We start from the raw sequence: 19,309 nt of genomic DNA on the forward strand, positions 1-19,309 counted from the left end.
AAAAAGTGGCTGCGACAGGCGCTTTAGTGTATCAGGCTTAGGATAACTAACCGAGAACACTCTGTATGAACTATATGAACGGTTATTGTATGGTACTTTTTTAAGTTGGTACCATAGGAAAAGTCTCTTTCAAAAGTGAAAGGCCTTTTCAACTAAACTTTACTCATATACTGTACGTCTTCTTCATTTGTAAGTTCGATCATTCCAATTGAGCTGCCAAATCTTATTGTACCATATCAATATTTTTATTGGTTGAACTTTAGCAAAACCTACCTCTCGAGGTGCTGGAAAACTTGTATCTGACTTTCTGTTTATCTATCTGTCTCACTGTACGGACGAAATCTCGAGAACGAAATAATCTAGAGACGAGGAATATTGCATGAAGATCCATTTCTGTATAGGCAACTCTTATGTTTCAACATAACGGCAAGGGATAATCGCAGATTAAATTCATTTTCAAACCAACAGAGTATAATCTATAACATTTTAACAAGTGGCATAGTGACAAAATTAATGTGGCTAGAAACTTTAAAATTTTCAAAACTTCAGGGAAGTTTGTTGCGCAACACGTAGTGTCGCGTATTCCCAACTTACATCTTCGACATATTTTGAATTCTGTATCGCTTTTCCAAATCACGGTAAGATAAAACTATGTGCAATTTGGAAAATTAAACGCTGGAGATTGCAACAGAAACTACAACCACTCCCTACCGTTCGATCCCTGAGAACAATGAGCAGTAGCGAAGAAGTTTACTGAGGAGGACGGAATTGGTGACTGTCAATACATTATCTCCATAGGCAGTTGAGCTAGAATACCCAAACTCACAGGTATGTATGATTACACTATAGAAGGCGACTATAATCTGTCCGGGGAGTGGTAACCCTTGAATTGCAACGGCATTTCTCCAATCCGAATGCTCCTACAGGCATAATGATTGACTGTCAATAATCCTTAATGTCAACATCATTGTATTCCCAATGTGAATTGGTAAAGTTAGTTATTTTTATATTTTTAAGAAGATAAAGTAGTTGCTGTACGCCATGTTAGAGGGGTTGCTGTGGCCAGTTGTGTTAATGTGTATATGTAATGGTAAAGGGTTACGTAGACTAGGGTAGGGTTACGTATAATGATTTTTAGAAACTCATGAACCAGATTCTTGGACGGCACATAAGGGTATCGAGAAAGCATTTAAATAATTTAGAAATTCTTGATGTGCCAAATTAAATTTTACACTCTGCAGACACAAAGTCTTTACACCCTCAGTCAGTATTTTCATTTTTCTATCCGTCAACAAGTCTGATAAATGTAACTGATTCTTCGACATACAAAATAGACCATAACAAAATAGCTTCACCTAGAATACGATCTATGTCTTTGTTAGGGTGTCTTCTGTGTTGTGGATTTGTCTACTAAAAGTTGACTAAACTGGGCGCTAGAAGATGTTCATACAACAACATCGTGTAAAGATTTTACAAATATTGATGTTCAAACTCTATGATTTTTACATATGCCCATAATTTTGTTTCACGTGACGCACAAATACAAAACAAATAAATACAGTAATATACGCAGAATATGTACCCAGCTACAGAGAAAATCATGTAATACCTATACATTGCAACATGCACTGTTGTATGATAAAATTATTGTTACGAGTGTATCTACTGACGATAGAATGAAAATCGTGATACTTTTAAATGTTTAGTGTGATTTTATTAACGAATAGTAAAGTAAACTTAGGTATTGCAAAATTATCGTTAAGAGTGTACATACCGACAACAGAGTGGACGTATCGAGAATTCTAGAAAATCAGCAAAAGCTAGCGGATAAGAAATGTAACGTTGCGATTTCCAAATGGTCGTTAAGAGTGTATCGAAAGACAAGAGAGGGAAATTCTCTAGACTTTTAAATTATCAATGAGTATCTGCTAGCGGGTAATAAAGTAAAAGTAGGGTTTCATAACTACTCGTTAATAGTATACGTAAAACTAACAGAGCTAACAACATGACCCAAACGGAAAGAGTAAATCGTTAATAATTGTTTATTGATGGACAGTTCACTAAAATGTGGAAATTACCTAGTACGGAAATGGAAACTGCTGATAATAACCACGAGTGTTAGTATAGAACTGATAATAAATATTGTTGATTTGATGATCTAACCACCATTATCATTGCTAAGTCATTTAGCAACATCAATGTTCTGATTGATTATCTAGAATTTGAAGATCGATAATGACTTAGTCTAATCACTATATAAATACTTATTTTACTGAGAATTAACGTTTAAATTATCTCTTACGTAAAGAGTCTGATGGTCCCGTGCACATCATGAATTCAGAGACAGAGACTTATGATCTTGTAGGATTCTGATTGGAAAGACCCACTTGTTGCCTGACGCCGTTGGAAGGCTTCCCGCTATCAAGTTCCTAGGACAGCCTGTCTCTAACACACCCCTTACATGTCACTTGTTGTCCCGCGTCTTGTCCAGTCAAGCGTGTTGTTTACAATCTACACCCAAACACGCATTATCTAACCATTTATAATAGGTGCAGTTTTTTGCTCGCTAGCAAAAACTTGGGTACAACGCCATTAGCTGAGGAGGATGGGAAGATAAGCTATACTATAGACAACACCATACTCCTAACAGGATTGTATTTTTATCCATGGCTGTATATAATGAAAATACTAATCTTATGTCGCGAGTGAATTCTTCAACATAGTTATACTAGATTTAAAAGATTTTTGTTTTGCCATTCGTTAAAAAAATTCTTCATAATCATTTAAAAGTCTCAAAATTTTTGCTATCTTGTCAGCAGGCACACTCTTGACAATCATTTTACAGTATCTGAGTTTCATTTTACTATCCGTTAACAAATTCACAATAATCATTTACAAGTCTCGAGTTTTTTACTCTCTTGTCAAGTAGGTATACTCTTAACGAGCAATTTGAAATCCCTACGATAATTTCTCATCCGATGACAAACTCTACTGAATGTTTAAAAGTCTCCATGATGTTACGATTAAAACGATCCCATCATTACCCGATGAATATTGGATAAAATGAATCAGAAAATGATAATTTTATGGACTTCGATGGGTACTGTTAATTTTTTCCCAAGGTGTTCACTGTTTATATTTGTCTTGAATGGATAGCAGTTGATATTCCAAACAATCTAGAGAAATGATGAGTTCTAAGACAAAATATTTGCTAAAGTTTGCATCTTGCAGTATCGCACCCTTTTATTTGTTTTGAATATATACAAGAGTAAATGGCAGCCTACATTGGTGACAAGGCCACTATAATCCAACCATCCTGACTACTGAGCGGCTTTTACACATCTCGAGGAAGGTGAACTGAAGCTAAACTCAACATTCACATTGAATCAACACCTGCCACCAAAGCTATTTTAAGTTATTCATCTGAGTATTAAATTTGTTCCAATTATGGTTTTGTAGAAATCTATATTTAAAACGATCAAAAAGGGCAAAATTGAAATATGTACATATAGATTTTAGTAATGAATATTTTATAATCGAGAACAAAACCTGTTGTACTTTTATTGCCTTCTGTTTTAGACTTTTAGGCACAATCATCTAAAGAGTGTTTTCTGACTACGGTGGACAAGTGCGAAGTAGTATGGATATTCTATTTCTGGCGTTTCTTTAGTTAACATAAATACACACCCACTGTTCATCGATTCGGCGGAGGCGACATAGTAAACTATAGTATGAATGATCCTACCGCTTTCGGAGGGGAATTAATGGTTTTGTCCAACAATTGGGGGAATGTGAATATTCGTCAATTTTTATGGTAATTATGTAGTAAAAGTAAAAGCAAGAACTGGAAGATCACGTTCCTTATTTTATATACCATTTTGTCAAAGAATACTTTAGATACGCGTTGGAAGTTTCACATACTTTAATTCTGTGACCTACGGGTGTACTGTGGCCTTAAAACCATATGATTGATTCTTTCCTTGAAGTTTTTTTTTACGATGGGAGAATTGTGAAAGAAACAGGATTTTTCCGGACATTTTCCATCGTTAAGTAATTCAAAAAATCAGTAACACTACGTTTCGAGATCTGCAATCTGATCTCTTCTTCAGGTAAATAACTAACCTAACACAACATTACAAACCAGGCTAAATTAAACATTTTTTTTCATCTGATTAATTCGGCCGCTAACAATTCTCCATAGCGAAGCCGAAATATTTCAAGATTATATTCTCCTGGCAATGTCTTGATGCGCTGACACAATGTTTTTTCTTGTCCAGAGCTCTTAAGAAAGTGTTTGAAGAGCAAAGTTTTCAGAACACCGCCTTCAGAAACGCCATATTTAGATTTCACAAGTTCCTTGAATCACTACAAAATACAACCGGCTCTGGTAAAATTTAAAACCTAAATAATGAGAAGCACCATTATCTTGAGTATGTCGCAGAAAATCATATGATCCACCCGAATTGTATTTCTTATAGCCTCAAGACACGCTCGCAAAGCTTACGATGTTTAATAACTTCTTGAAAACGTCTATTGCTTGATATATTGGCATAATATTGTGTTAATATATTTCATTGGAAAACTCTTGCACGTCATTGTAACACCAACGATAATTACAGAGTTAAAAGTTTACTGCTTATGAATGATATAATATCATGATTTGCTAGAAGTGTTATATTCAATGAGTTTGTGTAAAAAAATTCATCGACCTTACTGACCTTATTATTATTTTAATTTTTAACAAAGAATCAATTCACCCATTCGGCTACGTTAGAATAGCCACATAACACAACGTTTCGAGGATTGAAATGCATCCTCTTCGTCAGGTGGGGGAGGTATGTACATGCAAAAATAAAGAACCGAAAGAAGAAAAAAGAGTTCAAAATACCCAAAATATGCTTGGAGACTAGTCCAGGCGTTTTCACTGCAGAATGCAAGTCCCAAGCACAAGGCACGAGTACAAGAAACACAATCACACCAGCACGAATGGAAGTGGGATACTAACACGAAAATCGATGTCGGCTGTTTCTTCGTCACCGCGTCGTGTCATCTGAAGCAATAGGACAGGTAGGTGATGGTCAGGAGGAGAAAGAGGTAAAGAAAGACAAGCCGCTTCCGGCCACATATTTTATGGTGTGTGTATGATTTTTTTTCTGAGGTTTCTTTAATTAATATAATCCTTGTATGTTTTCTAGTTAGTTCTTTTTTAATATTGGTACCCAAAGTGGTATGATCTTAACCGAAGGTTGACTGCTCCCCACCACAGTAATACCTTCTCCACCTGACGAAGAGGATAGATTACAATACATAAAACGTTTTGTTATACATTTGGAACATATAACGATGGCAAAAGTCCGAAATCCTGTTATGCTCCGAAAAGACTTACTTTAAATCACAACAATCCCACGAAGAATGGTGAAATTTTCTCAGTCCGGGAAATACATTACTAAGAAATGCGACTATAATATTCTAATCACAATTATTTCAAAATAACGCACCTGCTAAAAAGGCAAAGTCATATTTCATCTCATACCTTCGGCCTTTTATGGGCGGTTTTGTTGGTAAGACTTTGATCCACATCGCCGATCACACTATCTTATCTACCGTCAAGTCATGGCGCGGCGCTCTTAGGCGTGTGATTCATAATTCCAGTTTTGTGCGTGATCAAGGAGGATGGAGACATCTGCGATAGCACCACCACGTGCAATTCAGGTAAGTGTTCACAGTTGTATCATTAATTTATAAATAGTTATGATCAAATTTAATTTAAGATGTGGTAAACGATTATAGGACTGAAGCATATAGTAAAACATTAGGGTGTAAAGTTCGTGTTAGGGGTGAATGTTGAAAATTGATAGTCACGCACTCCTCCTTACCTTACGGCACCGACCGCATACCGTCAATTTTGAATTCACTAATATTACAGATTCTACCACATACTTATATTATCCTGCTGACTTTGATTAACATACATCTAACCAACTGAATTTTTCAACTTTGTTTCCAGTTGAAATTCAGTTAGATTTCATTCATACAACATAAGTACAATGTTAATAAAGTATTGAAACTGTGTGCTTACTTATTTTAAGACACGAATTAGCACATTACAAAATATAAAAATAAATATGGCACTGTGTACGAATCCATAACAAGAATTTGTAGAAAGATCTGTAATGCGTTATTAATGAATAAAAGTGTAAACCATCATAAAGAAATAAGGTGGCGTTAGGTTTATTAGTGGGTGGAGAATAACTGCCCGAGAAACGTGTGTTTTAGTAATAAGCTGTTTTAAAGTATACTCTATTACAATTAACATTGTACTTTGGAAGCCCGTGGTGCAGAGCCCTATATTAGGATGCCTTCCAATCCACAAAAACCACATCTAAAGAGTAATTGCACATCTAATTGACACCAAACATGGATACAAAATAATCCTTTTAGGTACCTAAGCCCATCTTTAAAAAATCAAGAAATTCTTTTCATAACAAATTGGCCCTATACATTCATAATAGTTTATTCATTACTGTTGGCGCTGGAAAATTAGTATTTCAAACCCTCAACCCTCACCCAACTAACAGCCATGAACGGAAATATAACATTGTTACAATCACCATGTAAGTTCTACTGGAATCAGGGTGACCAGACGTCCGGCTTTAGGAGGACATGACCTCTTTTTTAATGTTTGTCCTCGGGTCCTCTTGGCTTTTGAAAATTATGTAAATCGTGAGAATTTTCGGGAAACTCTTAAATGTTCGAACAATCACATTACAACAAGTCTCGAAGATAGACCATGAAAAATTAATGCAGTGCACAAGTTAAGCCATGGCATATAAACTGCTGTTACATTTAGTTGTATGTTGTTGTCTATAGTGTAACTGCCCTACTGTTGCTGTTATCCGCTCAGCTGCACTGGCGCTACTACCCCTTGATTCTCTATTTATGTATTATGAATGATACGTTACTTTTGTTATATATTTTTCTGTTATAGTGATAATGTCTGATATACATCTGTTAGTACAGCTTGCTAATAATATAATGAATCAATGCAATACATTAATTCCAATTATTTAAAAAAGTTATTATATAATTCTAAATATTTTAAGTTATAATCAATTCTTATGCGAAATTGCAAAATAATAGCCTCAAATAATACTTTTATCATTCACTTATAAATAGTTCTGATCAAAAAATGTGGTGAAAGATTATCGGACAGAAAGCACATGGTAAAACATAATATTAAAGTGTAAAGTTAGTGTTAAGGACACCTCCTTAGTGTGACTTCATCATCCATCAATATATCATCTTATAATTTTTCATTTTGCGATTTATATTCCAAAACAAATCTTATTTGAGTTTTTTCATTATAATATGCTTAAATACAGTACACATTATAACATGCGTTTTTTTAATAATGCATAAATAAATTTTTTACGCAAATTTTATAAGATTTAATACCTACTGTCTTCCTTTTTCGCCCCAAAAGTCCTCTTTTTAGGGATTTCCGTCTTGTCACTCTGACTGCATTAGCCTACTCTTCCTTTAAATTATTCAAAAATGGAAAAGTAACGTAAAAATTTCACGTGCCAGCGGTAAACCATCCTGCCTTCCTATCGCACCATAAGGAAAGCTACGACTGTGACCGTCGGGATAAGTGTCTTGTTGTCGCACCACACACACACCCACCGCTGTGCGACTCGCTCGTGTCAACAGACGGGGTCAATACGGCTACGGCGGCGGCGTCCACACCGCTCCGTAGACGTTGAGGTGTATAAATAGCGGCAAGGCTGCACTGTGACGACGTCGGACTGGGGCATTCTTGTGAACGACGCCGGCTTCGCCACATCATGCACAAAGTCAAGGTAAATACTGCCAGGTGATACGTGTCCGGTCCCTGTGTGTCGCCGCCCGTGCCAACAATCACAATATTACAGTAGATAAGTAACTTTTGACAGCCCCGCCGCGCCGCTAAGGGCAACTTGAACATAACCTAAAATGTACAATACCCGCCCAAACAATTTTAAGACGCTATCAGTAATTCTAATGTTTATTTTATAAAACTAGTAATTTAAAGCCCCTCTGAAATTTAAAAACATTTAAAACATTTAATTCAATCGCATATACAACGTTACTAGATTAATCACAATAATTTAGATACATTTTTATATAATTTACTTGATAACACACTTATTTAGGGAATTATAGGATGCTTTATCGTAGAATAAATCTTTTCATGTGTTCAAAACTATTTTAAATAAAGGTTCATCGAGGCTAGTAAAATTTTAGATTAGGTTCAGATAATGCTGCACCGGTTTATCGATTTTTTAAAATATTAAATTGACGTGAATATGTGAATAGAGTAATTATAATAACAAAGTAAAGTAAAAAGCAATTTCGATAGATTACAGGGATGATCAAAACAGAAATTATATACGAAATAGTTAAGAAACGCTAAACAATGCCCAAAAATAGCACTAAATTTCTACATTAAAAGTTGAATCATACAACATAAACACCTAACCTAACTAAACTTTTTAGGTTAGGTTAGGCCACATTAGATTTAGCCTAACTTAAGAAATAACCTAACGTAACCTAGGCTAACAAACTTACCAAACTTGACCCTACATTTTTAGAATATGGGCAAGTAAATATTTAACTCGTAACGCAGAAGCTATACATCACTCGCTATTTTACATATATGCCATACACTAACGAGATCAATTGTTTTGTTGTTAAATTGTAGCTACTGAAATATACATACGGCCAGTCAAAAGGAACACTGGAACATATCTTAATGAGCATTTATGTGAAATATGAATGTTTACAATTTTGAATAAATAACGATGTTCTCCAATAAGTTGCTAGAGAAATTTTGTAAGTGACAATAAACAAATTATTGCGTAAAAACAATATTCTTTACGCTAATCCCCGATCCTTTCCTAAAAAAGCATTAAATATTTTACATTGTCAAAAGCATTAAATTATTGTCTAAAATCTATATTACTTTAAAATACAATAGCTACTGCGTATGAAATTTAGAGTATTAAAAACCATTATTGCTTTAAGATACATAAGTGTTATTTTTGTATTATTCTCGTTATTTTGAGCATTATTATAAGTTTCTCATTTATACAATAAAGACAATTCACTAAAACGCTATTAAGTTTGTCTTTGGAATATTAAGACAGAAAATGTTTTAGTATGAAATAATGTTCGTATACTCTTTAGAAGAAGACACATTAAATTCATTAAAGAACAATTCCTTAAAACTGAAATATTGTAATTTAATATTTTCTATTAATTGGATTGCATTTTTTATGAACATATTTATAAATGTTAATCACATACACACATTCACAGATAAGTGTATTACGCAACAAAGCAGTCATACAGTAATCTTGTGTGTGAATGACGTTACTACATAATAAAGCCTAGCATTAAAGTTACCAAATAATTAATTATTTCTTTTTTACCCATGAATCAGACAATATTAGGTACTGAATATGAAAACAAAAATAACAACGTCGTTGACTATACATTGTTATTATGAAAAAATATATTTAAAATAAAATAAAAAATATACCAAATATTAAAAAGAAAAACAAGGAATTTTTAATATTTATTTGTTCAACGAAATTCACCTTTAACTGGTAATTTCTTCAAACTAAATTACACTTCAGACCACATTTTATTAAAATCTACGAAATTCAACAGTTTATTTACTTAGTAACGTGTCCAAACATAATACAAAAAAAATAATATAATTACAGCGATTCCTAATTCACGACCACAGAAAAATTAACAACTACGTAGTACTTTGTTAGGCAAATATTCAATGTTTAACTAACATTAAATATAAACCTGTTCTGTTTTTATTTAATTTTTGAAGTAGAGTAATATTACAATTGAAAGGTTACATTAAAAGGCAGGCATTCCTAGTAATTAATAAAATATTAATGGAATTGAAAGATGTAAACCCACTCAACATAAAGATTGTAACCCTACAAGGGTCATATAAATTAGAATACTTTTCGAGGTGGAAGATCAAGAAAATATTTGAGCAAAGCCGATGGCTGACTTGGATAATTCATAATAAATACGTCCTCGTGTACAAGAATATCTAAAGCGTAGTAGTTATATAAAACCAGAAAGACCAGTTTTTTTTTTCGCGTACAAGGTGTTCTACTCAATTCGTTACACGCAACAGCGAATAGCAACACATACTTTAGTTGTCATCTTTGATTAAGTCATTTTTAATTGCAATTTTGTTGATTTTAAGTTTAAAATTAAAAATTGTTTCATATAAAATGTGTTTTATTATTAAAATGTAACGCTAATTGTAGCTATGCAATGGCACCCCGTATATTAATTGCTTAATATTTCATCACCGAGGAAAATGAAACAATTCTTCGAACAATGTACGCAGTTGTACACACTTTACATTGCGATAGTTAAATTACACATGTTACTCTTTTTACTAATAAGTGTGCATTGATAAAACGTAACACAATTTAAGCATATCCTAGACAGTAATTTGTGTATAAATGTTATATAATGAAAATGTTCATTAATAGGCATGTTTCTTATACAAATTGTTTTCAATCCTTGCGTAGTTTCTATTTAAATCCTGTCACCGTAAACGCTTATCATTATTGTCTGTTTCAGCACACTATCGTACGGAATGAGCGCAATGATTCCGAAGCCTTCAATGAGAGGTCTGTATTTGAAGTCAGCAAAAGTAAAATGAAAAAAAAAACCTTATTGTTTACAAATTTAAACAATTTAAAAAATTGTTTCAGTATTCAAAAACAAAGGAGAAAACAAAACCACGTTAAACATGTCATTAGAAATATATTTAACTTATTACATATAACATTTTCTCCACAACTTCTACTTTATCATTTTAATTATACTGAAAATTCTATATTGTAGCCGCTTATTACTTAATTTCGTTTTGTTTATTTTAAGAAAATGTGTGTCGGTACTCGATATGTACGGCACTGCAAATCAAAATAAAACTTCTTATGTGATGTGTTGAACATATAAAAATGTTTTAAAAGTAAAATTGTTATACATCCTGAGTTATAACCCTCCGCACACATTTCTGAGAGCCAAACGGCTCTAAAATCGCATATTATTAGCTAATTCAAATATTCATTTGTATTTTCATATTATTATTTGGTTTATTAGCAAAATTTTGTTTATTTTAAAATGTACAAGGCATGTTATTTTAGCGTCAGTTTATTTTCGACACAAAAGGATAAGTTTTTAATGTAATATTTAAAATTATATCTCTCTTAATTATATATAGTTTTCTAATCGCCTTTAATTTTAATTTTCTATAGAAACCATACTTATCTAACATTTCCAGCTCATTTCTCTCCTATATGCTGAGTTGTAATCGACGTTGAGCAATAAAGGGTGAAGGGAACTGATAAAAACAGTATTTACTCAGCTGAAAACCCCCTTTTATTAAACAATATCAGTACCCCACCAACTAGCGCATCTAACAGTCGATTCGGAGAACATTATTCTCGATTCCATGAACAACTAGGTTAAGTGCTTACTCATGAGACAAGCGATGTGTGGTTGAACATTACAAAGATAATTTCCGAAATAATACCTATTCGCACACAAAGTAAAATCAAATCACACAAATTGATAAAACATGCTATGTTGCTAGAATTTATGTCACTTTTGTAGTGCCTATCCACTTCAATGCAGGTTTCCAATGTAATAAAAAAAACCATCCTCTACTCGGATTAATATTATTCGTTCGATTGGGTGCATCCTCTTTTGTACATGCATCTTTTAAATTCTATTACAATAAAGTCTATGGATGAAATCGAATGTGAGGATTTTCTGTGTATTCAAGTCTATACCAACCAGCCTTAATTGGAATCATCATATTTACTTGTTGTGATCCAAAATGTTTTCAAGGCGGAGTACCGTCTTTTGAAATGGATTCAAATTAAAGAAAAAGCTGTTTGAGTAGCATGCGGCCAGATAGGTCGTGAAAGATCCCAATACGTATTTCTGTGGAGCGATGCTACTTCTACTTTCCTTTTCCTATATTTTGCTTGGGTGCACTTTCAAAAAACCTTTCACGAAGTCTTCCAGTCCTCACCACAGATTTGGAACGAGGCATAGAATATTATTATAATTCCTACGTTCCTCGATCAAATCGATCTTGGACCAAATGTGGATAAAATAGGTAATGTGATACATTACCTTCGTTCAAATCGATCTTAAACTATTTCTTTTTTGTTTGTAAAGGGTACTACTACAATCTGTTGCGGAATATTTGACAGACTTGCCTCAGTAGCGAAACGCAGTAAATTCCTTGCAACTTTGATAGACTAGTTAAGACTTGTTAGTGATTAATAAAGTATTTCATTTTGACTTTAAAGGCAGAATATTTGAAAACCCCTGTTTATGCTCATAAACCTGTACAATGATAGACTAGCAAGATGCTTAATACTAGAGAAACTATCCTGTACAATGATAGACTAGCAAGATGCGTAATACTAGAGAAACTATCCTGTACAATGATAGACTTGCAAGATGCGTAATACTAGAGAAACTATCCTGTACAATGATAGACTAGCAAGATGCGTAATACTAGAGAAACTATCCTGTACAATGATAGACTAGCAAGATGCGTAATACTAGAGAAACTATCCTGTACAATGATAGACTAGCAAGATGCGTAATACTAGAGAAACTATCCTGTACAATGCACAACTGTTCTTGGCTGCACGATTATTGGAAGTAACAGACAGCTGTTCAACACGATTGTTGTTCCACGCCACAGAATGTAACTGTAGGCTACACGTGAGACCACACTAAGCCTGGAATGTGTCCTAGGACCTACGATGACTACGAGTACTCTCCGGCCACATTCTGCGACTCCACAGAGAGGTGAGATGTAATAACACACTGCATGGTGTTCTGCCGTAACACTTTCCCTCGTCGTAATTGCTGCAATAACTTCTAGCTCTGCTGTCCTGCAACGTTGTTTGTTTCATTATATGTTGTGAGTTGTGTTCAGATTTCGATAACTCTGTAGTTTTCATTTTGCCGCTGCTACTAACTAATCAGTCGTATAACAATTAAAATAACCTGTCAAAATCAGTCTTAATAAACAAATGCGAACATGAAACCTTGGGTTTTAAAAATTACCATTGTACAATGTGAAGTCTATTAGAAAAATATTTGTGCCACAAATCACATAATACGCGCGTACATTAAAATTTTGAAAAAACTTAAATCTAAATAGAATCCCATCACAACGGTAAAATCGTCTGAATCGTTGATCGTGTAAAATATAACAGTTCAATGAGTGCTGTAGTTTTTAATGTGGATTTACAATAAAGAATAGGAAACCACAAGTAAATTAATTGTGCTAATTAACTTCTCAAGGAATTTGGAAATATTTCCAAATAGTTTTATTTGTTAAAATTATAATTTAAAAACGTTAGTAAATATGTCAACGTAGTAGCATAGTGAGATCAGAGATATAAAATACTATTTTAGTCAGAAATTAAAAAATAAGCTAATAATCAATAATATTTGAATTATTTACAAATAACTGTTGAATGATTTCTTTTTTCAATAATCAATAACTAATTGTATGTAAAATTAGTTATGGAAAATATTACTTTACGTGTACAAAAATATCACACAATAACAACATGACAAACACTAATATTATTCTAATTATTTGTAAAATATCTGTTCCAAGGTTTTTTTTAGAAAATATTTTATGGCTCTGAGTTAATTACACAATACCGTACAGAAAATATAAGAGTGTAAAATCTGTAATCTTACAGGAGAATCTGCTGATTTTTTTAAAACGTGTTATTGCGCATCCATAAAGCAATTATTTCATCCTTAATTTGTTTGATAATATTACATTTGCAATGATGTTAGTGATAAAAGAGTAAAAAAATAAACTCATTTTATTAATCTGGCTAATTGTATTAAATTCCTTTCAGAATTATATAAATCGATATCTGTTTTAAGTAACAGAATATAATTGATCATCATTTCAATGAAGTCGAAATGGAAACGTGTGGCTATATTACAAAAGTGTGTTATGCTCATAAACTACTTAACTATTACTCAGTTCAGAACCAGCTGCAGTAAAAGGACCTTAATCTTTACTCCACGAGAACAACGTAATACTTCAAGCACATTAACATCTTTATGTTTGGCTATATTAATAAGTATTCAAATGCTATTTAGATTATTTGTAAAAAGTATACCTTTGGAATATCTTGAGGGCGAAGTTAAAAAAAGGTTCGTGAATAACCAATTTTTACAGTAAATATTTAAAAGCTTTTTGATTTTAATTGATCATATTATAACCAAAACGACCATAAATACAGCAGAGTTGTCGATATTTGCACCACGCGTAACAAGATGACCGCGATTACAGGTTACTCCAAGAATATATGCTCTAATGATGACGCTAATCGAGGCTCTGATTCTGATGACGATCTCCGCGACACTTGGGAACGTAGATAGAGGTAACGAACCTCGGCTAATTGCTGCAACAAGCGATCACGCGGGGGCGATAATGTGCGGGCGCTAAAATCCACACTCGTCCGCCAACTCGGCCTCGGGGACGGCCTCCAGAGCACGTGACCCACCGCAACCCCGGCGTTATCGGTCGGGCGAGGCGAGGGTCTGACCGGTCCACTGCCACCATCCTCGAGTACGCGATACACGCCATTCACAAGAGCGAGAGGCGCGGTGGAAATTTACCAAACCACATGGCGCTATGCCACCAGATAACACCGCCCTCGGAGGATAAACTGTAAAAGCATTATTGATACAGAGAGTGCACTTAGATAAATTTCTTTCCGTGGTTTTTAAACGCTACGTATCACATCGCAATGGAAGAAGATTGTCTTGGTACTATTGTGGATAATAAATAATTGCCATTCTTGAGGATATTATCCATTACGAATTGATGGAAGAATATTCGAAATGGAACCGAAACAATAGAAAATAGAGAATGCACGACATCTGAGGGAAACACCGCTTGATGGCATTACTATAACAGGCTTTCACTACCATAAATATCTTAGTAGCATTATCTCAGAAGAAGGAACATACAAAATAAACTAAACCGAGGAAGGAGATGCATACAGATTTTAAACCCTTTACTAAAGTCTACAAAAATAAAGGCGAAGACTAAGCTCATGTCTTAAAGCGACTATAAGAACGTATCTGATGGTGCAAAATGTTGGCGAGAGACAAAAAATGGAAATTTGAAGCGCTTGAGATGGACTACTCGAGAAGACTGTACCAAGTATCAGGAATGCAAAGATATAGAAATCAGGACATGTGAACTTGCTAGAGAAACTATAACGGAAAGACAAGCTACAGCAGTTGACATTTAATAAGAATGTACAAAGAAGGAATCATTATGTATATCCAACAATAAAAAGTAAAAGAGGATTCCAAAAGATCTTGAGCGAAATTGGGGAACATTCCATGCAAAATACAGAACTCTACAAGGTTCCGTAACATGAAAATTAGATATATAATACTCATGCATTGATTATTATACATTTATTACGTATCATGATATGAAAAGCATTACAGAATTCCATACTTGCACCTCAGATGTTGTGCGTACAAATACATGAAGTTCTGAGTATTTATCTTTATCTACTGTATAATTGGCACGTTTATACACAGTCAATCTAGGGTAAAAATCAATTCCCTTTACTTAGATTTCAGATTCTGCCGACGGTCGGATATTATCACACTGTCTACAGTATCACTGCAATTATACAGACTGTCAAGCGTCTGTGGATAGTTATTTTTACTTATAAGAATGACACAGCACATTAATAACTCGTAAACAAAAACTGCAGTATTGTAATAGTGACCAAATTAATTATTGAATCTAATCATTTATCCAGCGGAGATAGAACTACCTAGTTCTTTCTTACTCAAAAAGCAGAAAAATTACAAAAACCAAAAACTTCTTACTTGAAGTTCACAGGAAATCTAGGAAGAAAGGAATTTATTTTAAAGATTAGAAACTAAAAACAAGGCAATAATACACTCAATACATTTGCGGCAATTTAATATGTGTTAAATTTAAAATACTAAATATAACATATCATTTTGTGCGTAACATTTGTTTTGAAGTTATTGCAATTTGTTTTAGAATAAAGCTGAACAGGTGAGTCAAAATCAGATTTCTTCAAAACAGTTTATCCTCGGAAATCCAACCTCCACCCACCCCCACACTTGCTATATATAATTTTAACCATGTTTTTTTATTTCAATGTTTTAGTATATAATCAAATTTTAAAATAAAACGATTCCGATCGTACAGTACCTAATTAAGAAAACTGAATGGGCCACGTATTAGTCAAGTATATTATGTCAACACGAACCGATGACATCAGCACTCTGGCAGAGTACGCGTTGTGTGATAATGCACAAGTTTACGCTTAACGCCCGAGTAACGAATGCATGTGAGCTATTCACAGGCAAGGTAACAATAGAATGACTAAGCAACACAGCATACTCTTGCAAATCAAATCATTTTTATTGCAGTGGGACGTGATTCAAGTAACTGCGGCATGGGGACAACAGGGACAAACTAAGTTAACCTTCTGATTATCGCAAATTAAAGTATCATTTACTCGCTGACCTTGATCCATAATAATACGAGAAGGCACTGGTTTATATCAATAACTGTATTACAACGAATTTGGATTATATCTATTAAATTTCACAAACTTTATTTCGCCAAAATTAAAATTGAAGTTACGTTAGTTTCAGCGTTGACATGTCTTGTTGATCCTAAAAATCGTAATTGCTTCGATACTATTTGTTCTTTTTCAAGCACAAAACAAAGACTGATATTTCAAACTATTATACCGAGAACGCTGTGTCGTATGTGTCAATGTATATATCGTATATATTGAAAGGCATTTCCGCCTTCTTCTTATGAACTCTAAAATATAAAATTAACTGTTCTTCGGGCATATAATGTTTCCTCCCGAAGTCGAAATTCCGCCCACCTCCAGCACCAAACTTCATTAAAACTTTTTAGTTAAAAAAAAAACGAATTACATCCATGAGACAAATGTTGGGATAAACTTCCAAGTGTATTCATTGGGACGCAAAACCAACATGTTTTTTTTATTTTGTGAGCAGGATTGTAGCTCCCATAGAGGGTACCTCCGTACGCCCTAAAATCCTCTAACCTTGGAGAGATTTTAATCACTTTGTACTATATCCTAGAGATACTCGAGGCCTAATGAAAATGTCAATACCGGCTCTCAGTCCCATCCCCAAACCTACGTTTGTGTGGGAGGCGAAGTGGACTTCAGTTCTCTCCTGGATGCAGTAAGACGACATAATCTATACTGACTGCATGTCTAGACTGCAGAGGAAAGCTGGAACGTTCCCAAGTTTGAGCACATTTAAAAATATAATTCCAAGGATCCATCTAGTTAGTTGACTAAATGACATGCGTTTTATCGAACACCACAATCTTGTAATTACCTCACTGTATTGTCACCACCGCATTACAACTGTCATACGTTCTGTGCCCAGAGCGCCATGGCTCCCATGCATATTTATGCCGTGCACCAGAACGTGTAATGATATTAATTTCGAATAATTAACATAATTGGCTATATCACATGCCACGCCAACCCGTCTGAATAAATCAATATCATCTAATTTTATACGTATTTAATTATATTAATTTATCGAATTTAATTAACCTCCACAGTTTCTCTGTATAAATGTGTTGTCATTCTTCATCATTAATAAAGTCATTAAATCAGTGTACTTGTGTACTGTAATATAATTGAGCTGCCGGACATGTCAATGGCATTATTAACCTGGTATCTACTAAGCACTGTAGTTAATCAATGTAATAATCAGTATTTAGTCCAATTTTTAATAACTAAACTAGATATCCGTAAAAATGATATATCCATTGACATTCAGTATATTTAATAAGATCAGTAATACAGTCTTATAGTAATAATTAAAATACTGACACGGGTATAATAAGGATATAATGGCCACCACGTCTAACGACAAATATGTATTTCTTCATTTTTTACTTACTTCATAAGAATTGTTTATTTTAATTTTCGTACTATTCGTGTCGTGGGAATATGGTGTATTATTGGTACCCAAGTTATATTCCTGGTATTTTATGCGACAATGAAGGTTCGTTTAATAATAATGTAATTCGCTTCTTTCTTACACTAGCACAATGGTAGTAAAGAGCGGGAAGTCTTGCCATTTATAAAATTGTGAGGAGGCTGTAAGCTCCTGAACAAGAAGGTAAAAAATAAAAGTTCAAGAAAATGTATTTTTCCCATAAGAAATTTCAAAATTGAAAACCAAAATAGAAATAGCCGAAACAATTTTGAAAATTAAAGCATTAAAGCAAAGACCATTTTATTAAATAAAAGTTGGCCAAACCACCAAGTGAGTAGTTGGACTTTTTCACAGCAGCATTAATCACACATAGGTGCTTTATAAACGACTCGCTGTTTCCCGCGCTTTTCGTAAGCTTTGCCCGTATATGAGTACTTCTGGTTCAATTGAATTATATTTCAAACACCGATGTAGATATACCGTGTGGCCACAATCAAGAAAACCATTCAAAAGTATATGTTTATAGCTATTGTACACGTGCATGTACTTTAAGTGGTCTAACACCCACTTGGGTGTTAAATTCAACCAGACATTTATTTTAAAGACAAATATACATTATAACGTAGCGCCTTCAAATAGTGTTTGGCTATTTAATATACGTAACTGTCTCGCAATTGCAGTTTATAATGTGGAGGCGCTTTGATAACTTTTATCTTTTGCAGCAGCGGCGGCGAGTTACATCAATGGGAATAGCATATAAACCTTCTCCGTGAAAAAATACATATACATACAAATTTTCATAATGATCGATCAAATAGTTTACAGTTCTATAAAAGACAAACAGACAAACTTTTATGTATGTATGTATGTATGTGTATGTATATATATATATATATATATATATATATATATATATATATGTATGTATGTATGTATGTATAAATTAAATTTGTATAAATGGCAATAGCCGAATTTAATTTCAATAAACATTGGATCACAAAAAGTACTTGCCCCGCCGGGACTCAAACCGAGATCTCTCACTTGCCGGGTGAATGTGCTACCATTACACCACAGAGCCCTTACCTTTCACGATTCAATTATTTTTGTATTTTGCCGTATCTGTCACATATGCATTTAAATAACCAAACTAACGTAT

The 19,309-nt window shown here is 33.8% G+C and overlaps 2 protein-coding genes across 9 annotated transcripts in view; one reads left to right on the forward strand and one right to left on the reverse strand.

Moving 5' to 3' along the window:
* Nucleotides 1-19,309, reverse strand: part of LOC124360069 (dystrophin, isoforms A/C/F/G/H-like) — a 1,186,422-nt gene that overhangs the window by 918,504 nt on the left and 248,609 nt on the right. The window lies entirely within an intron of this gene.
* Nucleotides 7,778-19,309, forward strand: part of LOC124360070 (facilitated trehalose transporter Tret1-like) — a 38,557-nt gene continuing 27,025 nt past the window's right edge. Inside the window, exons 1-3 of one of the 2 annotated variants that reach the window (XM_046813342.1) lie at nucleotides 7,788-7,859; nucleotides 10,663-10,712; nucleotides 12,865-12,918. In XM_046813342.1, the coding sequence (XP_046669298.1) occupies nucleotides 7,845-7,859; nucleotides 10,663-10,712; nucleotides 12,865-12,918 (119 nt within the window). In that variant the 5' untranslated portion in view covers nucleotides 7,788-7,844. Of the gene's footprint in view, nucleotides 7,860-10,662; nucleotides 10,713-12,864; nucleotides 12,919-19,309 lie in introns of both variants that reach the window. The other variant, XM_046813343.1, reaches the window with a different exon arrangement.

Source organism: Homalodisca vitripennis, chromosome 4, assembly GCF_021130785.1.
Source record: "Homalodisca vitripennis isolate AUS2020 chromosome 4, UT_GWSS_2.1, whole genome shotgun sequence".
In the NCBI taxonomy this organism is placed as follows: Eukaryota; Metazoa; Arthropoda; class Insecta; order Hemiptera; family Cicadellidae; genus Homalodisca; species Homalodisca vitripennis.